Source organism: Chanodichthys erythropterus, chromosome 3, assembly GCF_024489055.1.
Source record: "Chanodichthys erythropterus isolate Z2021 chromosome 3, ASM2448905v1, whole genome shotgun sequence".
Lineage (NCBI taxonomy): Eukaryota > Metazoa > Chordata > Actinopteri > Cypriniformes > Xenocyprididae > Chanodichthys > Chanodichthys erythropterus.
Window position 1 is genome coordinate 20,970,793 of NC_090223.1, and position 24,673 is coordinate 20,995,465.

At 36.7% G+C, this 24,673-nt stretch overlaps 2 protein-coding genes across 7 annotated transcripts in view; both read left to right on the forward strand.

Annotated features, from left to right (window-relative positions):
• Positions 1-5,144, forward strand: part of LOC137017256 (butyrophilin subfamily 1 member A1-like) — a 32,724-nt gene extending 27,580 nt beyond the window's left edge. For all 3 annotated transcript variants that reach the window (XM_067381306.1, XM_067381305.1, XM_067381307.1), the window contains exon 10: positions 1,656-5,144. In XM_067381306.1, the coding sequence (XP_067237407.1) occupies positions 1,656-2,176 (521 nt within the window). In that variant the 3' untranslated portion in view covers positions 2,177-5,144. The remainder of the gene's footprint in view (positions 1-1,655) is intronic.
• Positions 5,145-12,985: 7,841 nt separating this feature from the next.
• LOC137017254 (butyrophilin subfamily 2 member A1-like) overlaps positions 12,986-24,673 on the forward strand; it is a 35,308-nt gene continuing 23,620 nt past the window's right edge. The window contains exons 1-5 of one of the 4 annotated variants that reach the window (XM_067381301.1): positions 12,986-13,177; positions 14,032-14,154; positions 16,862-16,938; positions 17,069-17,419; positions 19,191-19,460. In XM_067381301.1, the coding sequence (XP_067237402.1) occupies positions 14,141-14,154; positions 16,862-16,938; positions 17,069-17,419; positions 19,191-19,460 (712 nt within the window). In that variant the 5' untranslated portion in view covers positions 12,986-13,177; positions 14,032-14,140. Of the gene's footprint in view, positions 13,178-14,031; positions 14,155-16,720; positions 16,767-16,861; positions 16,939-17,068; positions 17,420-19,190; positions 19,461-24,673 lie in introns of those variants that run through there. The other 3 variants (XM_067381303.1, XM_067381304.1, XM_067381302.1) reach the window with 3 other exon arrangements.

Sequence of the window (24,673 nt, forward strand, 5' to 3'; positions counted from 1 at the left end):
GATGGATTGAGGGTGAATAAATCATGGGATAATTTTTGGGTGAACAATCCCTTTAATGCTAATCCATTCTGCCGCATCATTACGGTGTGTGTCCACTGGAGTGGAGTTTGATTACTCTGTATCAAAGCGGACGCTTAGAAGAAACCGACAGGAAAGTGAGTCAGTATGTAGCTGAAGAAATGAGGGTCTCGCTGGTGGGTAAGTTCAGCTCTTTGGTGATGGTTATTTGCAGCCCCTCATTTCTTCCCTCGGCCACACACCGACACACCCACCATCAATCTCTGTGAAACAGCCACTTTTAGGACCGCTGTAAGCTTCTCTTTGACTGTTAGCGTTTTTAAGACTGTATTTTTGGGCTTGACATCTTAACTTTACTCTCTGACACCGTATTTCTTGGCTTCTTAATGAGAGTTGTTTGATGACTGCGCTGTTTATCAGTCCTGGGCGACACACTCATTTTACATGTATTAGAAGTCTAGACCCTGAATATAAGATGAACCCATTTCTTCAGATGTATTTCCTAGAAAAAAACAATCTTATAGTAAACATCGGAACAATAGTGTAATTATTAAAACATTATAAAACAAGTCAAAATGTGCTAGCACCATGATAAAAACATGCTAAATCATGTTAGCATCACCTACCTATGTGTTAAAACATGCTAAGAACAGGTTAAAATCTCCATAGTAACCATCTGTGGCAGCTAGCAGCTGTCTAGCAAAACGCTATTAACCACCCAGAACACTCAAGTAACCACCTAGCAACACCCTAGCAATGACCAAGCAACCACCCACAACACCATAACAACCACCTAGCAATGCAGTATCAACCACCCAGAATACCCTAGCAACCACTCAGTACACCCTAACAACCACCTAGCAATGCCCTAGCAACCACCCATACCCTCACAACCACATAGCAACACCTTAGTAACCAGCCCGAGTACCTTAGCAACAGCCTGATTACCCTAGCAACCACACAGCAACAGCCTAGCAACCACCCAGAGTACCCTAACAGCCACATAGCAACAATCTAGCAACCACCCAGTGTACCCTAGCAACCAAATAGCAACACCCTAGAAAACACAATGAACACCACAGCAACTGCATATCAACTGCCTAGCAACCACCCAGAACACCCTAGCAATTGTATAGCAACACCCAGGTAAACACCTTGTAACCATCCAGAACACCCTAGCAACTGCATAGCAACCATGCAGAACACCCTAGCAACCACACTAGCAACTGCATAGCAACAACATAGCAAGACCTTAGTAACCATGCTGAGCACCTTAGCAACTGCATAGTAAAACCCAATCAACCACCCAGAATATCCTAGCAACTGCATATCAACTGCCTAGCAACCACCCAGAACATCTTAGCAACTGCATAGCAACCATGCAGAACACCTTAGCAATCATGGTGAGCACCCTAGCAACTGCATAGCAAAATCCTAGCAACCATCCAGAACACCCTAGCAACTGCAAGCTTTTGAAAGTTCAAACGTAAAACCTTCAGATTTTTTAATCTTTTAAAATGAATGCAGTATTTTTATTTTTATCTTGTAAAGTTGCTATGATTCCTATAAAAATAAATAATTGTCTTTATTTTATTATATGTTCATCTGTAAAGCAGAATGTTCATTATTTTATACAGTGAATGTGATTCTGGATGCTGATTCGGCTCATCCTCGTCTCGACGTGTCTGATGATGGGAAACAAGTGAGAGATGGAAACAGACGGAAAGAAGATGGAAAAGACAGGTTTAGTGAAAATCTTGGTGTTCTTGGGAAGGACGGATTCTCCTCAGGGAGTTTTTACTTTGAGGTTCAGGTGAAGGATCAGACTAGGTGGGATTTAGGAGTGGCCAGAGAATCCTGCAGGAAGAGTGTGATCAGACTGAGTCCTGATGATGGATACTGGATTGTGAGTCTGAGAGGTGGGAAGTATTTGGCTCGTGATTCTTCATATGACTCTCTTTCTCTGACAGTGAATCCTCAGATTGTCGGGGTGTTTGTGGATTATGAGAAGCGTCTCGTCTCTTTTTATGATGTTGAGTCCATGTCTCATATCTACACTTTCACTGGTCAGTCTTTCACTGGGAAATATCCATTTGTTTGTTTGGGGTATCAGTATAATGAAAACTCCACACCACTGATCATCTGTGATGATTATTAATGAGATCAGTGAATGAATTTACATGATCAGGTGAAATAAAAGGAGATGCAATAAAAAGTGTAACATCAATAAACATTAAATATTATTTACACTCTCAGTCAGAAATGTGGACACAAAAGAGTGTCACATGATCACCATCACTCAGTGTTCACAGTCACATGATCACTGATCTTCATCTCCTCTATTGACCTTATGCACCAGAGAAACAAGCGCGCCGCCATCTTTATAATATTGTCTTTGAACTTCAGTTTTTGCTGTAGTTCTGTATATTTCTATGGCATCGCTGTTGAAGAATAATTAGCTGATGAAGTGGATTTACCTGTTGTAGAGTTAATGAAAGTTATCATGAGCAATTTTGTTATGTTCATAGCAGATGTCTTAACAAATGTCAGTAGACCAGGAAGATTTTTAAATGAGCAGTTCATTCATAAATACACAGGATCGCTGTGGAAATACAAACCTGAAGTCAAAAGACCACGAATGCAGTGCTGAAAAGGGGCGGAGCTACATAAGATCTATAAGATCACACTCCTCTGTGGATTCAGACTGTTTCCTGTGATACTCACCTGAATAGTTCCTGTGACACTCCAGAGATCTCCTTGTGATTTTATATAAATCATGTTTAAATAGCCATACATGTGAATTTCTTTACAACAAAGTTTAACTTCATCATGAATAATGTTCAGATCTGGATCAGATGATGAATGAAGAGCATCATGAAGTGATCATTCAGTAACTGTTTCTCCTTCAACAGTGTTTGGTGTTTGTTGATGAATGTCCAGATTGAGCAGAACTGAAATCAACAAACTCAAATATAAGATATTTTCATTTGTGTGACGTTTTACTCACTGCATCAAGTTTATTCATGTAGTCACATAAGTGTTCATTTACAGATCATTGATTTTCATTTTTTTTATTATTAATTTCATTTCATTTTATCTTAAGAAAATAGTTCACCAAAAAGACAATGTCTGTCTTTCCCTGTTTTTATTTTTCTATTAATCAAAATGTTGAGATGTTTTCAGTCTTTGTGTTTCACAGTTGATTTTTACTGTCAAACTCTCATCAGGACTAAATGATTATCTTTGTGTTCAGAGACGATTATATACAAGGAAACATTTACAGCCCTGAGGAATGCTGAATAACAGGTTTCTAAAGAAAGATTTAGCATGTTATAAAGACAATGATAAAACTTTAGTTGTAAATAAATATGAATGTGAGAAAGCCTTATGGCAAGGCAGAAGGACACAGTATTTCCAACCAGAAAAAAGTTTTATTTTATCCAAAAAAAATGAAAAATACAAAAATCAATCAATTTAACAAATAACTAAGGTCAGAAAAAACTTTAACTCCATCTATAGGATTAACAAAAGAGAACTGAACAAAACAAAACTGACCCTGTAACTGAGACAAAACCAGGTATTTAAGACAAACGGTGAGCTCACTTAAACAAGACAGGGGAAACATACAAATCAACATTTTATAAATCAACAAATAAATTCACAGTTCGTTAATCGAAGTAAATATAATACCAAATGAAACCAAAATAATAAAAAAAACAAAGAATATTAACAGCAAACACAAGAAGAAAAATCAAAACCAAATTTCATTCCCGTCACCCCCACCATGACGTAGCTTCTAATTGGTATCAGCAAGCGGCACCCTCAGGCCGTAAATCTGTACTGCGGAGCGCGCCTCAGCCTTTTGCCAGTCAAGACCGCTGCAACGGATGGACGCACACCCCGCCGTCATGCATCCAAATGCCATCCCGGGAACTTAAACTCAAAGAAACAAGTATGAGAATAGCACAACGCAAGCCAGTAAGTGTGCACTCCAAACTAACGAACGAAGTACTAAAGTAAATAAAGCATTACAAATATGATCAAATCAAATCTGTGTAGCGTCCTCATTACATGTAACAAACCCTGAATCTATATTATAAACTTAAAGAGTAAATACAAAACAAAGAAAAAAAACTTGAATGTGTTAATAAATGTATACAGATGTGTGAGGGAAATATGCGTCATGAATGAAGTGAATGCGTACTGTGTTGTGAATGTATATTGCGGAGTTACCCTTCTCAATGTGTGGCCGAAAATTCAGCCATCACAATGAAGATACCAGTCTATCGCTCTGACTGATTTCATTTATTCATTTATTTTAAATTTTGACAGCTCTGAAATGGGTCATACTATTGACATTGTCTAAGCAGTTGAAGTAAATAGAAAACCCTCATGTAAAGACATGCATTTATTGCACAGTTCAGTTAAATAATAAAGTTTGCCCTTATGGAAAGAAAATATATTTCCCTATATATGAATGATCAATATATTAAATGATAAAACAGCATATTTTAAAATATACAGAATAATATATTGTGTAAAAATATTACAATATATTGAATAATACATAAGGAATTACCATTTTTTATAAAATATAAATTAATATATTTACTAACATATCATGTCATTTTATATTAAGTAATACACTTCATAATATAAAGAGTTATATATGATCAGATATGTGTCACAGACACGTCAGGTTCCACCTCACTCCCTTACCCGCGCACTCAATCACCGGAATTCTAATCACCGCCACCTGTAGCTCATCACCACAGTCATCAGCCACACAAGAACCCCACACTCACACACACACATTGTCCGGTCTCGTTCGTGATACAACCTGTTGTACACTTACCTCAAGGACTCTCAAAGTGATACTTACCTGTCTACATCATCTCCTTCGTCTCCATTGTCTCCAGTACTCCTTGTGTTCCTACCTGCCTGTGTGTGTGAGTGTTCCTGTCAACCATCTCCAGCGTCTCCTTCCACCATCACCTGCAGCACAAAGAAAAGGACAGTATTACCTCTCATTCATCTCCAAGACCTTCATTATCACCATTCACTTACCTGTTTGCTCTGCTGATTGTCTCAATAAACAACCCAACTGCTTTTATCTCTGCTTCCGGTGTCTCTGTTGTAACAATATGGTACTGCACGTGTAATACATTGCATAAATAATTACTCATAAACAAACATATAGAAACCTACAAACTCCTTGTGAGACTTGAAGCTGGCTTCTGCTGATGAAACTGCAAACTATTCTTCATTAAATATTTCTTCAATTTATAATTTATTTAAACTTTGACTCTGGGTCTTTATTCAACATATCTGGTTTCAAGGGTCCTAAACTGTTTATCCCCAACACTAGTTAACAACAGCACAAACACACCTGCATGTACTGAAGTATTTAACGGAGAGACTATAACTGTACTGAAGAGTGTATACAGACTTTACTTCTTAAATAAAGTATTAATGTGTAATGATGATAAAGTGTTTATGATGTTTGAACATTTACTCTCCTTTAACAGTCAGAAGCAAAGCATGCTGGGAAACAGAAGTCTGTTGTAACCACTGATCGTAACTCATTCTGTGAATGTGTAGAAACACTCACATTTATATGGGAACATGTATGTGCAATATACATACACAATAAAGGATCAAACTTTATGAATATTACATGTAATAATATTTCTGTCTTCCTTTCAAAATGTTTTATGTGTATCAATATAAAGTCATAAATGGTCAATGCATATATTTCAGTATATTGAAAATATAAGCACTAGTTTCCCATATATGGAAATGTATTATGTAATATCTTGCATTATATTTTGCAGTATATTCCCATATATTTTTGTTCTGTAAGGCTGACCTCTTTAACTTGTTCAACGGAATGTACAAAGAAAAGAGTTTGCAGAAATACACACAACACTGAAATAAGAGCACAGTTTATCAGATGTGTGTGAAGTTGTGTTCATTTCTATATCAACAGCTGCCTGTGTGTTTTCTATTAGTCCATATATTTGAATTATTAAAATAAATTGATTTAGCATCATTAAAAACTTGCTCTAGCAATGGACAAGAAAAACATAATTTTCATAGGTCCATATCTGTTTCTGTTTGTTGAGGAGAGAAGAGAAGAGAGTTAAACTGTTGATTGAAGACTAATTTACAGTGAAAATCCAGAATGGGGTCACACATGAGAAGCGTGAACAATTTGAGCAAATTCCAAACAGCATTTTTGCACCCTTGAAGGGCACTTCAGGACGGGGACACTATTAGTAGGGGGTTCCTATAGGCAAAGTACACATGTTGTGTGAGACCCCTGAACCACCAGGAGCCCCCTTTCTCTCAAAGATAATTTAATGACTAGATCTGTGTGATTAATAGAGATTTAGTTTCATTTTTGGCTGCCAACAATTCTGAAAACATGATCCCTTATTCTGTTCCTTTCCTTTAAAGTGCTGCACTGTCCTTCATAACATCCAAATCAGTCAAACCATAATGTTATGTGACTGTTGTAATATACAGTGTCCTGTCGGACGTGCTCGATACTAAAAAAACTTGAGCTGTGAAAGAGACGCTGTTCCCCAGGCGGCTTTCTGTGTGAGCTCTGAGACGAGAGAGACTTGGACAAGTATAGGCTACTTTGGGCATCGATTATGCGCTTAGACAGATTCACTCAAAAAAATATGAGTTTTCACTTAAAAGCAGTCAGTTATGTCTTAAGTGAACATAAACAGTTGGAAAAATAATCCTAAAGTGACATTGGTTCCTCACCCAGTATGGCGACCTGCCGCTGGCACTCCAGCCCCTTGCCACCAAAAGCCAGGCGTGGGTCATTCCTGGTGTGTCCAAATTGGGTTTTGGAAATTATCAGACGAGTCTACTTGCTCTTGTTCACTCAGTTTGAGTTCAGAAACTACAGAGACATGGACGGATTCATCCTGAAAAACACCATCATTGTACATCACAGTGGCAAGATTCACTGCAGAGTCAAACTGAGACATCACATGCCTAGAGACACTGATTGACACCTCAAGTACTGACAGTTTTGTTGTACAATTTATGAGTTTTTTATGGTTATTTGATACAGTTGGATACATAATGTAAATGTGTATTGTACTGTAATTGGTGTGTATGTTCTATACAAATGTATCAGTGTTTACATTATTAATAATTTTAATCAAACAAAAATAAATGTTTGACTGGACACAATGTGCTCAGTGTAAATCTCTGTTTTGTTTAACAGGTAACATGTTTAATCTCTGGAGGACAGCGGCCGTCCTGGTTTCAGTTATAGTTGTGCTCAGTGGTTTTACAGGAATACTGATAGTTGTGTTTGTTCATAAATACAGAGGTATTTGAGTTGGCTCACATGTTTTACTCATTTCTCAGTCCACTAATACTGTCCAGCATGGTCTTTTGATTCTAAAAGTCAAAGTTATTAATTATTATATTCATTTAAAGTCTCTTTTCATCCACAAAATAGTCAATCAGTGTAGTAAATATGTATTCATGAGGGAAAGTGTATATCTTAGATCATTATTTGGTGACCAGGACTGTGTTTCTCAAAAGCATCGTCAGCCTCAGTAGATCGTAGAAGTTTTGGCACCAATAATGCTTCAAAATTAATCAATTAATTAAGTCATTGATCTGCAATTCATTTACACTGTTTTTTTTTTTTTAAATGGAACCCCGTCTCTGCTATGGAATAAGAAAAAATGTGAAAGGTAATTGTGAATTTTGTTCACAATCGTGTCGCTGATTTCTGGTTTTATTTAAAGTGAAGTGACATGTGGCCAAGTATGGTGACCCATATTTGGAATTTGTGCTCTGCATTTAACCCATCCAAGTGAACAAACACACTGTGAACACACACACCATGAACACACACCCGGAGCAGTGGGCAGCCATTGCTGCGGCACCCGGGGAGCAGTTGGGGGTACGGTGCCTTGCTCAAGGGTCTCACCTCAGTCGTGGTATTGAGGGTGGAGAGAGCGCTGGATATTCACTCCCCTCACCGACAATCCCTGCCAGACTTGAGACTCGAACCCATGACCTTTGGGTTACAAGTCCGACTCTCTATCCATTAGGCCACGACTGCCCCCATTTTGTAGAAACCATGAAAACACCAAAGACGTTTTAATATATTATGTGTTTTATTAGACATGTGAGCAACTGTTTTGGGATATATTCATCGACAGAGTAAATCATTTATGAACAAAATGCACAAAAAAGTATACTGAAATTTAAGTTTAAATGCATATAATTGTATATGAAAAATATGTACAAATTAGTGTTTTAAATGCATAATTGTTGTTAAATGCATAGTTGCATAATGTATTTTAAAATGTAAATGCTTGATTTTTTTTTAAATGATGTATGTGCAGTTTAATTACGTACATACTGTTATTTATATTTAGATGTATATAATTGCATATAAATTTAAATATGTAATATTAAGAAATATCTGACAAGGGAACCTGCAGAGATATTGCAAACTGTATTATATTTACTGAAAGGGTATTTCATTTTCAGAGTAATTTAAATTCTTTAATTAAGGGTAAATTTATTTTCAGTGGACACCTAAAGTAAGTAATGTGAGTTATAATGTTTAACTGCTTTAAAGAATCAGACTGTAAGCTACACTAGAAACACTAAAGTCATTGTGTATTTGTCTGATTCATCTCACACTCTCCATCTCCGGCACAGAGAAGATGCTGCAGATATTGAGTGGAGCATCAGTGCGGTAGTGCAGCGTGTAGCGGGGTTTATCGTGTGCCTTCAGAGAGAGAGAGAAACAGATCAGGAAGGTCAAAGGTCATTTATCAACAGACTTCACGCACCTGCAGGGTGTTAAATCACCGTCCATTCAGGAAGATGGAAAAACTGACAAAGTTGCTGTACTTAGTCACAACCTCTGTGAAACAAAGTCACTTAAATTAGTTTCTTCTTTGAGCATGTGATGTTTGATGTCGTTGTACGTTTGGAGTGATTTTCAGACCTTTGACTCGATCTTCTGATGAAAACTCTTTGCAGTCGTCTTTAAGATGAAGCACGATCTTAGTATCCTGACGCACACCTGAAGCTTCTGTGATCTCAAACACTCCAGAGCTGCAGACACACAAAACTCAGTGAGTAAAACACAAAAATGTGATTCATTTTATTCAGATGTTTGCTTTGTCTCAACCTCAAGATGCCTAAAGATGGTCTAATACCCACAAATATGACAAAAGCTGGACGAGATCTTGTTCTTTTCTGATTGATGATGCTGATTAAAGTATGGCTGTCTGATAAATCTAGTATTAGTTTTTGCCTTCCAATGATTATGAAACACGATGATCAAGATAAAACGACTGTGCTGCATCACGTTCCTTTCCTTTAAAACGGTGCGCTTTTCTCCACAAACATAACGATCAAATCAGTTAAATCATGTAACATCACTGTCATAATATTTTATTTGTATTGCATTTGACCTATTGTTTGTATTTTCCTCTTGTTTTTAATTGTATTTATGTTTATGTTTTGTCAATAATTGTTTGAGGATGTTTTTTACTTACATTAGTTAGCCTATTATTAGTTTCTGTAGTAGCAGACTTTGGAGTTTGCTCCTCTTTGTTTATCCCAACAGTGTCCTACAAACCAGAGCATAAACATGTTGATCAACACCTTCTACTCAGGGATTAAAGTGCTCCGCTGCTACAACTGATTTCCTTAAGATGGACTGCAGAGAGGCCATGAATGAGATCAGTGCAGATTAGGGTCAGAAATGAATGGGGTCTTGGGGCAAAATTGCCAAATTCAAGACACAGAGGCAAAAAATACACCCCAGCACAAATAAACTAAATCCAATATGACTGTTGTGATTAAAGTGTAATGTGAAAATGAGTGAAAAGTTTTAATTGTGACATTACATTTAGATCTGTTCACGCTGCATTAATTGTTCGTTTGTATGACTAACAAGTGTCATGTAGAGCTGCACGATTCTGGATAAACTGAGAATCACAATTTGTTTTTTTGTTTTTTTTAACAGAAATCATGATTCTCCTATAATTCTGAAAAGACAACCAAACAAAATAACATCATTTACAAAAGGTTCTGACAAAATATGAATTGCTGCAGTTTATTTAAAAAGTGTTTAAAGACCCCCTGTGGTGAGAATCAAGTTTTTGATGTTGTTTATATGTCCATGTAGTGTTTATAATATTCTTTAAGACAAACCATGTTCACATTCATAAGTCAACACCATTGCTGAGTATTTTATGTTTGAATCTGCAGTAAACCAAAGACAGTCTAAAACCCGTGGTTTGAAATTGGTGGTGTTTGTGACATCACAGACTACCTTGTAACCAATCAGAACAATGTGCCGGCAGGCTTTAGCATATCATTAACTATGAGCGCTCTGACAAAGCCACTGCAAGGCAAGCCTGCAACCTTTAGCCAAACAAGCGTAACAGCTAAAGCTAACGCTCCGCCCCCCGCGGTACGCAGGGAAGGAGACCAGAGGCTGTTTTTTGAATGGATGTCAATGGATGAGAGACTTCACTATGCTGATTAAACAGCTTTTGTGGGGAAATAGCTAATCAATTAATTAATGGACAGCCTGTTTGCTAATCTTCAGCATGTTTTACACTAAACAATACTTTCGATGGGAACTGTTATTAGCTTGATAAAAATGTATTTTTTTAAGAGAAGGCAGACTAGGGAACGTTGCGACTGATGTCACTGCCATTACATGATAGGCTGAGAGGTGCCACATGTGATTAAGTTAGCCGTTACGCTTTCTCCAATGGTAAGAGATACAGACCCTCTTATCTCCCCATTATATACAATCTCTGGCTCTGAAGCAGGAAAGTCTGAAGAGAAGCCAGGTTATCCTGGTATATTTTCTGTTGATATGAAAAAATTGTGTAGATTTATCAATATAGCGAGTCTATTACGATGTTATGATGAATTATATGTCTTTCTCCACTGATGTTCTGAGTTGTTCAAAGCGTGTGTAAGGATACTGATTGTTAGAAGACAGTTGTCTGACTCTGAGATGAAGAACAGGAACGGTGTGTGTAACGTTAGCAACACATTATTAGCTGTTTGATTACATAGTCAGACAAAAGGCTAATCATATTAATTCATATTAAATGACAGAACCGTCGCAAGCACTGTGCCAAGTGTTTGAGCGCATAGGGGCTCACGCCAAAGTAAAGTGACAGCTGACTTAAATGAGACAAGGGTTTACAAGCTATTTTAAGGCATGAAGAAATTTTTTTCCACTTGAATTTTTTTTAAACGTCATTTTGGTGATCAAAGATGAGTTTTAAGGGATAAAATATTTGACTACGGTGGACTTTAAATCATTTGAATGAGTTATTTTAGAAAAATCAGTTTGAATGGTTCTACAGAGGCCCACACATGACATGCAATCACAATCACGATCTCTGTTTGTTTCAAAGACTTCACATTTTTTCATTACTGGATAAATCAGCATTTTTGAACAAATCTCTTGAATGAATGATTCAATGACAAATACATTTTTTTAACCCTCACTTGTCGCCACCTGCTGGATTAACAATGTAATTGTTACAAAATTTATTTGAAGCGTTAAGATTCAAAAGGTGGTTTGCTCTATTTTTCACTACTGTAGACATCAGTGTTTATATCTGAACTATAAACTTTTATCCCAGTACTTGAATTTGAATATTTGCACAGAAATGATGATACTGTGTGGTTGAAAACACTGATTGTGAAGTTGTTTCATACATGCACACAATAAGTGCTTTATCTGAGTCAGCGACATGTTCGCTGTGATCGTACTTCAAGCCGAATCGCTGTCATTGAGGAATGAGAGCTCATGGGTGTCTGAATCGAGATTGCGATCTTTTAGAGATTAAATGGGCAGCACTAGTGTCAAATATCAGTTTGAGATCAGCTCTCTGATGAACACCTACAGAATCACTGACCATTAGATGGACTTCAGCTCACTCTGATCAATGCAATTTCCATTATGTTTCCATTCATTTATGATTACTATTATAACTTCAAAATCATTTATAGATATTTCTGGGGTGGTTTTCTAGTTATATATCAGGTTCCAATCCTTGAAATTAAATGGCATATTTATTACTATTTATTTTGTACTCCAAAATATTTAGCCATATCAAGCTGATTAAATATTTAATTACTTGATTATTATTTGATAAAATAAACCTATATGGTGATGAACAGCCAATATATTGTAGATAAATAAAACAACTTTAATGATGACAAATTGGACAAAAATCAAATAATCAGTCTGGACATTTTATTATTCAATCTTCTAGCATCATAAAGAGTTGAATGCTTCAAAAGAACTGCTCAAACATGACAGCATTACACCTGTTTTGTTGTTGTTGTTGTTAAATCATCACCTCTTTCTCAGAATACAGCGATCTGGCCACAATATCCAGAAGTTTCTTGAAACTCATGTTTGGAGTAGGATCCTTATTTGAACAAAGAAACAAGAGTTTCAACATCCTTACAATTTCCATACACTATAATATATAATTTAAATCTCTTTCACTCAAATGTTTGCTGGTCGGTAAGATTTTTTTAAAAGAAGTCTCTTCTGTTCACAAAAAAACAAACAAACAAACAAAACAGTAATATTGTGAAATATTATTACTATTTAAAAAAAAAAAAAAAATCTATTTTGACACATTTTAAAATATAATTTATTCCTGTGATCAAAGCTGTAGGAGCGATGAGACACACAGAACAGCTGGAGCTCCACAGTCTGACAGGAGTGCTGTGATGCAGCTGCTGTCTGCCATCTATCAACTAATGAAGAGGAAGAGAGCCAGACTCATCAATTTTTACATCAATTTTGCGTACATCAATGCAAATTACAATCAAACGTTTCGGCAATCAGCCTTCAGTGAATCGAGTTTGTAGGCAGTAAATAACAATTTAAAAATCGATTAGCGTCTTTCAAATTGATTCTAAAAAAAACACAAGGGAGGGCGGAGTCATCAGGGACAAGTGAAAGTGAAACTGAGGCAGGATTGTTCTCCTTTCGATCTTTACGAACTCTGCTATCAACATTTTGTTGATATCATATAATAATCTATAAAATATCGATAATTTATTCAGACGCTTTTGTGAACACCGCAATGTTGATTTTAAGGTAAGTCATGAACCAACAGAAAAACATATTTAGCACCTGAACAACTGTGACTATGAGTGAGACTTGAGATCAGATGCGTTTAATCGGTTAGCTAGGCCTACAAGTGATACTAAACCATATAAATAATAAAAAAGGATAAATCCAAATAATGCTGTGTGTAGATACACGTATTTGTGTCCTGATTTGGACTAATTTAATCAGTTGATTGTAGATGTTTATTGTATTTGGTCCATCAGTGTAAATATGAAATATTCAGAGGAAAAACACATGCATGTTAACATCATTCTGTGTGAGTTGTCTTCTTATTATAATGTTTTTTTCTTTTTAGTATCTGTCCTTCAGAGATACCATCCCAATATTTATGTACATAAATGTATTTATTTATTAATTTACATGTATATTTACACTATTTAATATATTGATCATAAATATATGGAAATATATTCTTGTTCTGTAAGGGCAGTTATTGACAAATAATCTACTGCCCACTGATATGGTTTTAAAGCTATTGTTATCCAATTTTTGGCCTTCAAATGTATTGTTGTGGAAATTCTCAATACAAATCTGACCCAGGTGAAAAAAAAAGTGCATCTCTATAATGTACTTAAAGTGCTCTATTTTCATGCACTAATTTTGTACTTAATATACTAAAAATTCTTCTTTAGTACTTCTTAAGATAATCTTAAGAACATCTAACTGTACTCAACTGTGCTATGTTGAGACACCATGAAATATGAACTAAAATGTGCTTTTAATATACTATCTCTGTATTTAAAAAATGTATTTAGAGACCACTTGTACTATAAGTACTATAAGTGATATGTAAATACATTTTTTTTTTTTTTTTGCTACAGTCGTAGCATCAGCTTTTCTACTTGGAAAACACTCAACCCACTTTGAAAACATATCAACAATGTCAACTCAAAGAAATCCATCGTGATGTGCTGAAAAGGAAGTTCTGGTATGGGGTGGGCGGAGTAAGTTTGTGGCTAACTTCGTCTTCCCACGTTATTCGCTGTGCAGATATAACAGTTATGACAGAATTTCTCTGCCACAACTGTAAATCCTGGGGCCTCCCAGGAAGTTCCAGTTAGAACTGCCAATTTTGATGTGTGGTCTGCCCCGTGAGACCACTTTGCAAAATTTAGATACAATTGTTTTGGCAGGAAAGACTTTTTTTGTTTTTGCCTCTTTCCATACCCCATCTTCACATTTTGCACCCCCCTCCGACCAACGTTTTCTCTCCTGGTTTCCATATTTTGAACTTTGATCAACGTTAGTGGGAACTGAACATTATTATTAAATGAGTCATTTGTGACTGCATCAGCAGGGCATGTATTGCATGTGGAATAAACACAGTTAAAGGGTGGAATGCCACCATATCCAAGCACGCTAAAACAACTTCAGTAGCGGCGGCTACCAAACAAAGGCACTGTGGTATTCCATGTACGACAGTGTCTAATCGTTAGCGGTAATACGCAATTGGTTGACGGCGATCACCGTGGGGTTGTGTTAAAACCACGGACATGAACCCCAATTTTTTGGAAACGAAGAGCTCAAAAAAATGTTTAATTTTTTTTTTAATAGTCAGACATGGTGCATTTGAGAGAGCCAATTTCAGTTTTTTTTAAATGCAACCTGTCGTTCCTCTGTTCATACAGATTTGTCAGTTAGAACTTTCTGCTCATGAGCTGCTGTTAGTACAGGATTTGACATTTCTGCTTTATCTTGGATCCATGGCCTACAATATCCCATAACTCCCAGAAATTACATAATTTGTTGTTTTGTGACAGGTTCCGGAATTTTCTGAACTGTTTCAATTCGTTCAAATCCTAGCGTACAACATTTGCTAAAATGAGGTGACCAAGCTGCTGTACTAACTGTAGTTTTGATTTTGACACTTTGTGCCCATTCTCTGCTAAAACTCCAGTAATGCGCGCATATCGATCTCACAGGTGTCTTTGTTGAGAGAACACAGCATCAAATCATCTATATTCTGAATTAGGGTACTTCCCCTCGGGGGAAAGAATCTTTCCAGATTTCTAGAAAGTTCCCCAGAAAACACACTTGGTGATTCTTTTGGGATCAAATTTGGGTTTGTTCTCCTTGCTACACAGCCCGTGAACCTCGATTGCCTGCATCACGGGATATGCTTTTACCCCTTTTTGGTTGATGTTGTGTTTCCTACTACTATCCCAAGTCCAGTTCCCAGTTTTTAACTGGGTAGTGAGTGAGCCAAACTATCATGTTTGCCCGCGAACCTTCTTTCTTTCCCACAGAGATGTGGGCTGGACTGGTGTCTGATAGAAAAAGAGCAGATTGAGCAGGTGTTAGTATAATAGAGAATGCAGAGTATTGCTGGGATACCAATAAAAAGCAAGATACATTTTTCGTTGGTGGTCCCTTAAAGCATTCCTCCTCATATACATTGTTCCTATCTTGGCCTACAATTCATGAGTTACAATGTAGAGGAGGTGGTTTTTGCTAAATCTGGCAACATTTGTTGATAAGCAGAGTATGGATTAAAGGAAGGTGTTAAAGCCCAATTATAATAACAGTTTGTTGTAATTTTCATAAAAGCACCCCTGGAATTGAACACTTCCATACCATCGTTTGAAATGAAAACGATCAATTACAATTTGGACAATAAATCTCTAGCCAATTAATTTACATGGCATGTTGCAGAAACCAGGAAAGAATGGGTCACCTGTTTCAGCTTGTTTGTGAAAGGATTTGTCCCTCCTCCGGCAGGTTTTGGAATGTGAGGAAAAGGTCTCCTCTTGTGATTTAAATCAATGATAAAAGAAGAAAAAAAACCTTTCCCTTTCCTGCCGATGAAGGGAAGATCCTCAGGCCTCCTGGCTAGGCTCGCCAAAACTGTTGTGGAAATTCTCAATACATATCTGACTTCACCACTGACAATTTAAACAACTCCTAGTTGTTAATATAATATCTTGAGGTAATTCCCTGAATTCCTGAATACTTACAATACAATCCAATACTTCCCTGAAGTATGGTGACGGTGTCCCGTCAAGAAGCTACTATCACTACCTCAATCACACTTTAGCTGTTACTTTTGTTGTCTTTTGAGCGTAGGATCTTCTATCTCTTAGCTGCGCAGCATATACCTGACATGACTTCCAAGTTGCTCTTTGTAGAAATTAAGTTTTATTTACGGCCGGGAGGTCACTCGTCACAACAACAGAGTGAGTCTCTCTGAATAGAAACATACATGCACATTTAAGTCTTACAGTTGAGTAAAAAGCAATGTCTTCTTCACTGTGATCTGTTCTGGTGATTGGTTTGTAATGATCTAAGCTAATCATATGACTGGTCTTTGACCTGAGCATCCTTAGTCTGCATTTTCTGTACATTTTATGTTGACATAAAATATTTCTATCACAGTATTTAACCCCCACCAGCTAGATCAATTTTTTTAACCTCAGTCAGTGATTATAAAACAGTATGTACTGCAGATACACATGTGTATTTGTATCCTGCTTTGTCCTAATTGACCCTGTTTAACCAGTTTTCTTTCAACAGAAAGTGTTTGTAAATCAGTATCTCACTTTTGGACAGAAACTTGAATGTAAGTATTATTCTAAGGCAAAAAGCTTGTATGCTGACATACTTTTCTATAATGTTTTCTCTTTTCCATTTTTCTTCTTCATATTTTCTTTTTAGCGTCTGTGTCTCCTCAGAGATGAAGTTCATTTGTTTGACTCTCATGTTTGTTAGTGGAATTACAGATTCAAGATCAGGTAATTTATTCATCATTGTGAATAATACTTTATATTTATACTTTTGTACAGTATTGTCTGTCTGGAACAACATTAGGGTAAAAACCTTTAGATTGTGTAGTTCAGACCTGCTCTCTTTCTCTTGTAACAGAGCAGAATGAAGTAGTGGGACCTGCAGATCCTGTTCTTGCTGTAGCTGGTGAAGATGTGATTCTGCCCTGTTCAGTCAAACCCAGCTTCAGTGTTGTGGACATGAGAGTGGAGTGGTTTAGACCTGATCTGGAAGACTCACAAGTGCATCTCTATGTGGATCATAAAGACAAAAACACAGATCAGATTCAGTCCTACAGAGGGAGAACAAAACTGAATCATCAAGAACTACAGAGAGGAAACGCATCACTTAAACTCTCATCAGTCCGAGTCTCTGATGAAGGACGTTATAAGTGTTTTATTGAGTCCAAATCCTGGTATGATGATGCCACTGTTAATGTCAGAGTTGAAGGTGAGGAAACCAATGAAAACTAGCATGCTCTTTACTTTTTTTTTTTTACTTTACTTTATTTGCGCTTGCACAAATTCCTCAAAAAATAACAATTGACAAAATAATTACATACAGTAAACTTTCAGTGCAAACTCAGGAGTAGGATGAAGAACAAATTCTTATTTAACCTACCCCAATCTTATTTCAAAGAAAAAGTAACAAAAATATAGATGGCAAAAATCAATTACAATAGCCTAATTTACACAATCATATACACAATCATTTTCTAAACATTTTCATAAAATTTCACCATTTTTTGTTTGCATTTATTCTTAAATTGTAAAATGTTTGAACAATTTTTTAAATCTCCTTCCAAGGAGTTCCAATGTTTTACACCTGCAACAGAAATACACATTTGTTTTAAAGTAGTTCTAACTAAAGGTTGTTTGAAATCATATTCTCTCCTACTGCTTTTGCTTTTAACAAAAAGGCTTTGCAGGCCACATGGTAACAGGCTATGTCTTGCTTTATGCATTATTAATAACGTTTGCAGAACAACCAAATCTTTCAATTTTAATAGTCCTGATTTTAAGAAACAGTTCAGAGGTGTGTTCTTTGGAGAAACTCTATGTATAATTCTTATGGCTCTTTTTTGTAAAATAATTAGAGGCATTAAATTTGTGACATATGATTTACCCCACACTTCCAAACAGTACATAAAATAAGGTAAAATTAGTGAACAATACAAAGTTCGCATTGCAGTGTAGTTTAACATATCCTTAATTTTGCTCATGACAAAAAGGTTTTTACAAACTTTCTTTTTTACATAAGAGATATGTGGCTTAATTTCTCATCTATAATAACCCCCAAAAACCTAAATTCATAAACTCTTTCAATATTAGTTCCATTTAAGCTCAAATTGATTTTTTCGGTACATTTATTATTTGTAAACAGCATAAACTTTGTTTTACTTAAATTTAATGAAAGTTTATTATTCTTGAACCATTTCTGAAGTAGGACCATTTCTCTTTGAATTGTGGTCAGTAGTATTTTTAAATTTCTTCCAGAACTAAAGAAATTTGTGTCATCTGCAAAAAGAACAAAACGTAATATTTTTGACACTTCACAAAGATCATTGATGTATAAAATAAAAAGTTTCGGCCCTAATACAGAACCTTGTGGAACTCCACATATATTTTTTTTACATTTTGATACATGTCCTGCATAATAAACATACTGTTCCCTGTTTTCTAAATAACTAGTCAACCATTTTAATATTATACCCCTGATTCCATATGCCTGTAACTTAGATATTAAAATACCATGGTCAATGGTATCAAAGGCCTTTTTAATGTCAATAAACCGACAGTAAAATTTTTATTTTCCAATTCTGTTGTAATGTCCTCTGTAATTTTCATCAAAGCTAAGGCTGTTGAACGGTTATTCCGGAAACCATACTGACTATCGGATAACAATGAATGTTTCTCAAGGAACAAATCTAATCTTATAACAAAAATTTTCTCCAATATTTTGGAAAATTGAGAAAGCAAAGATATAGGCCTATAGTTAGTGAGACTATATCTCCAGACTTAAACAGTGGAATGACCTTAGCCACCTTCATTTTATCAGGAAAGACTCCAGTATTAAATGAAAGATTAATTATATATGTTAATGGTTTGCTAATACAGTCTATAGTTTTCTTGACAATAAACATGTCTAGACTGTCATCTTGTCATGAAACAAACTCAAAAAAGCCAAATAACAACAGAATGTTCTTCTTGTTGATCTGTAGCTGTAGGAAGTCCTCCAGTGATCACTGTAGATGGGTTTGATCATTCAGGAGGGCTTCATCTACAGTGTGAATCTGAAGGTTGGAACCCTGAACCTGATCTTGAGTGGCTGGATAGTGAAGGAGTCAGTTTGGATTCAGGAACTACAGAGACACACAGAAACACAGATGGATTCAGCCTGAAAAACACCATCACTGTACATCACAGTGGCAAGATTCACTGCAGAGTCAAAATGAAGCATCACATGCTGGAGACACTGATTGACACCTCAAGTAAGTGCTGACACATCTGTTAATGTACTTGTTTGTCGTGTTCTCAAGATATTTTTGATGCTGTAAAAATAATGAATGATTATGAGCTTATTATGTAAAGCTAGAACCAATATCCCTGCTAACAGGAAACATTTTCATAACTTGAACTAATGTTCTGGCAAGGTTCTCTTAAAGTTATGAACAAAAGTTCTTCCAGTAATGTTAATAGAATGTTTGTTCAATGTTATCTGGTATTCAATAATGGTCTCAAAAGGTTAGCACAAAAACGTTATTTATACATTGTTTGTGGAAGGTTTTTTTAAATGATTTTGGGAGAAAACTTTCTAAGAACATTCTTGGGACATTTAGAATAACTTCAAATGAATATGGTTTTGTGTGCTGTTTTAATAGCCCAATTTTTTAGAAATAGTTTTTGTGCACAGCCGGTACTCTCCCAGGTTTAGGAAACTGTCCTCTGTAAAAGGCATTGCGCAAACACAGGAACATTTGGGTTGTACTGTTCCACTGATTCCTAACTGCGTCCAGTTTCAGAAGACTAAATAAAGTGCTTTTGATTTTGCATAGAAACACACACCGTCTCCATAACATGGCGACGACAAAACTAAAACTACTACGATAACCTAATCCACACCTTCTTTCATGCGTATGCATTTGCAAATATTTACAAATATTATGCAAATATTTCCACATAGTGATGTAGGTATGTGAGGGAGAATTTGTTTGAGGTGTTTTTGCTAGGTCTGGATCTGCCTTCTCTTTTAGATAGAATAAGTCTTTTTGTGGAGACTTTGAGCTTTATAGCTTTTCAGATTTAATCATGACCTATTATGCAAAATTCACTTTTGCATGGTGTTTGGACATAAATGTGTGTTGGCAGTGTGTGTACACAACCACCCTATAATGATAAAAATCCACCCTCTCCTTTTTTTTAATCCCCATAAATCATAAGCACTGTCTCAGAACAAGCCGTTTCCAGATTCCTGGCAGTGTGACATCACATTAGCCACAGACCCCGCCCACGAAAGTTGACAGACACTGACGTTTTAACATAGAACCGCCCTGAGCGAGTTCACAGCGAGTTGTACACAGTCCGCCATTGCTGCACTGATGAGAGTGTCTCCCAAGCATTTTAGGTGTTCTGTAGTTGGATGGATTAATCCACATAACTCTCTCCATTTACTCCCAAAATCTGAGCCGCTGAAGACGAGGTGGATTCATTTTGTTTTTGAAGAAAATGCTCCCTCAACTCTACCGAAATTCATTTATGTCTGCACAAATCATTTCACACTGGACTGCTTTGTGAATGAATGTTAATACAATGGACAATACAAAACAGAGGTGGTGCTAAAAATTTGTTACTCAAGGATAGATCAGTAAACTGTTCCTGATCCAGCTTACAGCCTCCAGAGTGATACTGGATATGGCAGTAATAAAGGTGAGAGCACTGTATTACAGTTCATCGGAGTTGATTTGCGGATATGAGTTTACCAGTTTATTAAGCACCGAAAAGGCATAATGTCTTTATATATTTATTTACTGTTAGTTGTAACAAGTGTTTCACTTCCCTGTGTATGTTGATGATAATGCAAGAGAGAGATGCAAGTTTATGGATAATATTTTAATGCACACTTGCACTGTGTTTTATTTAGCTCTTACAGAGGTTTTTTAGAGTGAAAATGGACACTTCATATTTTGTGTGAAGTACAATAAACGTCATAAAACTCATCTGTAAGTTTTGGCCAACATTCGGACGGGGTCCGAATATAGTGGAAGAAGACAATATAAGTTATAACCCTATTTGAACAAAACTATACCTGTTCTGTCTCCATGCAGAATGTATTCGCAGTTTCTGACATTATAGTGCATCCCATTATAGTGACTCCTGACACCTGAGAATCAGCTCTTGAAGCTCCGCCCTCTTAGGCCGATCGCAGCAGCTCATTTGCATTTAAAGGGCACATAATGAAACAGCGTGTTTTTGCTCACCCCCCAAAAGTGGCAATTTTTACATGCTATCAAAAATGATCTGTGGGGTATTTTGAGCTAAAACTTCACATACACACTCTGGGGACATCAGAGACTTATTTTACATCTTGTAAAATGGGGCATAATAGGTCCCCTATAATACATGCACAAGCAGCTACATAACACACTAAAAAAAAAAGAAAAGAAAAAAAAAAAGGAAAACATGAAAATGCATCATATTTTTACAATGCAGATTGTGTCAAAGCAGCTTTACAGTGATAACTGGTAAATAATTTAAGCTGCTCAGGGGGGTAATGCTATTTCATGCATTCTGACTTATTTACACTGTTAAAGAGTTGCATTCTCATGCTAAACATGGCCAAAGTTTCAAAACACGAGTTGGACGTATGATGGAGTATTTATGTGCCAAATCCACTACTTTCGGTACAGGACTCAGAGTTTTTTTTTTCGAGCTTGTCCTGTATGATGTCAAAAGAGAGCGGAATTCCTTGTATAGGCACTTCTCCCTGATAAGCGTGCGCACACACACCACCCAGAGCAAGAGCAAAAACACGCCCATCAACGCGTTTCGCTCAGGATACAGAAGCCGAGAGATTTTTCAACAATGGCTGTGTCCCAATTCAGGGGCTGCACCCTTTGAAGGCTGCATGCATCATCGAGACAGTCTCATTTAAGAAAAATAACCATTAGATTGCAATGTAAGAAAGAAATTACAGTATTTTACACCTCACAATGAATATCAGTCAATTTTATTACAGTTACTTTTCTTAAATATGACATCCTTGATGAACTATTCTGCCTTCAAATGCGATCTCCGAAGGACGCAGCCTCCGAAATGAGCAAAGCTCCTGTCACCAAAGGAGTGTGTTTTTGGTTACGAGGGAAAGATTGGCTTTTCAGCTTCCCAAAGAACCCAGCGTTAAAGGATTAGTCCACTTTTAAATACACTTTTTCTGATAAATTTACTCACCCCCATGTCATCCAAGATGTTCATGTCTTTCTTTCGTCAGTCGAAAAGAAATGAAGGTTTTTGAGGAAAACATTCCAGGATTTTTCTCCATATAGTGGATTTCAATGGCTACCAACAGGTTGAAGGTCCAAATTGCAGTTTCAGTGCAGCTTCAAAGGGCTTTAAACGATCCCAGATGAGGAATAAGGGTCTTATCTAGCAAAACGATCGGTCATTTAAAAAAAAAATACAACCGTTTATGCTTTATAAACAAAATATCACCTTGAACGTACTTTCCGTTTCCGCATTCTTCATAAAGCTTACGCTGAATGTTCTACGCCTTCCCTATTCAGCTTATGGAAAAAAACTAAACTGGCGCCGCGTTTGTTCCGTAAGTTGAATAGGGAAGCCGTAGAACATTCAGCCATTTGAAGCTGCACTGAAACTGCAATTTGGACCTTCAACCTGTTGGTAGCCATTGAAATCCACTATATGGAGAAAAAATCCTGGAATGTTTTCCTCAAAAACCTTCATTTCTTTTCGAATGACAAAAGAAAGACATGAACATCTTGGATGACATGGGGGTGAGTAAATTTATCAGGAAAAGTGTATTTAAAAGTGGACTAATCCTTTAAGGGAAAAGTGGATGAAGTTTGTTTTTCCGAGGCAGCAATGGAGCTGTGCACGTATGTTTGTTTGTTCCCGGGAATTTGGTGATGAATACTTTGTAAACAAGTCCCAGTTCGGCACTGGACTTGGAGATCTCGGGTGGTGAGTAAAGCTGCATCAGATGTCTGTGTTTTGTTGGCAATTGGCGCGCAAGTGCATATAATGTAAACAACACAAACGTTTTTGTTCCCTTTGTATTTATAACAATGTCGCAGCTAGCATGCGATCTCTGCGCAGAAAGCTGCGCACGCTCGTGACTCTTTAGCTCTGCCCATGGCACTGACGGCAGACACGCCTCCAGGATCTCTGCTTTTTTCGGAAAGACTCGGTTTAGCGTATTTATGTTTTATAAATATACTAAAAACTTTTCTGAGATATGAAGGATGCATTGTTACTCTATATGTACTCAGACCCTGCCATCTTTTTTATTCATAGGCGCTGCAGCTCTGCAGTTGGATACTTTTATGCGTGTCTTGTGTTTTTAAGAGAAAAAGCACCAGATGTGTCACCCAGATGTCAAAAAAAGTTGTAAAATTTAACAGATAGTGAAATTAAAGTGCTTCTACTGCGGGCGAATGAAGACAACAGCGCAGAGTTTAAAGATAATTTCCGATGACTGACATCACAGAATTTACGGTATGTTGCTGCTGATGTGTGAATGGTTTCTTACCGGTAAAAATCCAGAATTCTGTTGTTTGTGTGAACAGCATATTTGTGTATTTACCGGTAAAGTCATTCTGGTAATTTTACGGTAATTTACTGGGATTGCTGTGTGAAAGGGGCTAAAGAGTCCGAGTTTATTGCATTTACGGCTTTGGTTGTCCAATCGGCCCAATTGCGGTTTCCCACAGGACAGGGAAGGTTTCTTGCGCATTCGGTCTTTTCAGTCTTTTCAATTCCAAGTAAACTTCTGACTCCATTTTATTATGACCTCGAATTTAGTTTAGAATGTCTACTGATTATTGGTAATTTGTATAACAATTTAGCTATACATTTGATTATTTTATTTAACTCTTTACTCTTATTGTACTCGTTCATTAGGATTCCTATAACGCTTTGAGTCTCGCACCGGCCGGGTATACGATCTCATGCGCACAATCTCGTCAGTCTTGGTCATTAGACAGAGGCGATGACTAATAATCTAGAGGCCGTACCCACTTTGCTCATTCTAGAATAAGTTTATTTAGTCCCCATAGATCTGAACACACTGAATTAAGGTAAGATTTCTTTTAACCAGGGGTCATGACCATTACCATAAAATCAGGCTGACCAATTTAGCTTCCTCTAGTGGTAACTTTACATAATCAAGCAGTGGTCTACCCACAGACACTTAGTTAGAATAATCTCACCATAACCAGAGGTTGAGGCCCACCCTGTTTAGATTGGTCTAGCAACACTCTGTTGCTCTAAAAGGAAAAAAAAACATTATTAGCCTACACAGTCTAAGTATACTTAACTAATGCCAATGTGCTAGTCGGAGCTCTAAAATATCAGCTGGTGTGCCCCACTGCTCCACCCAAACTGTACTTTAGTCCGTTACTAACCTGAGCGTAGATTTGTGGGGTTATGGACTTAATGTAATCTACTAGAGCCAATAATTTCAGAGTAA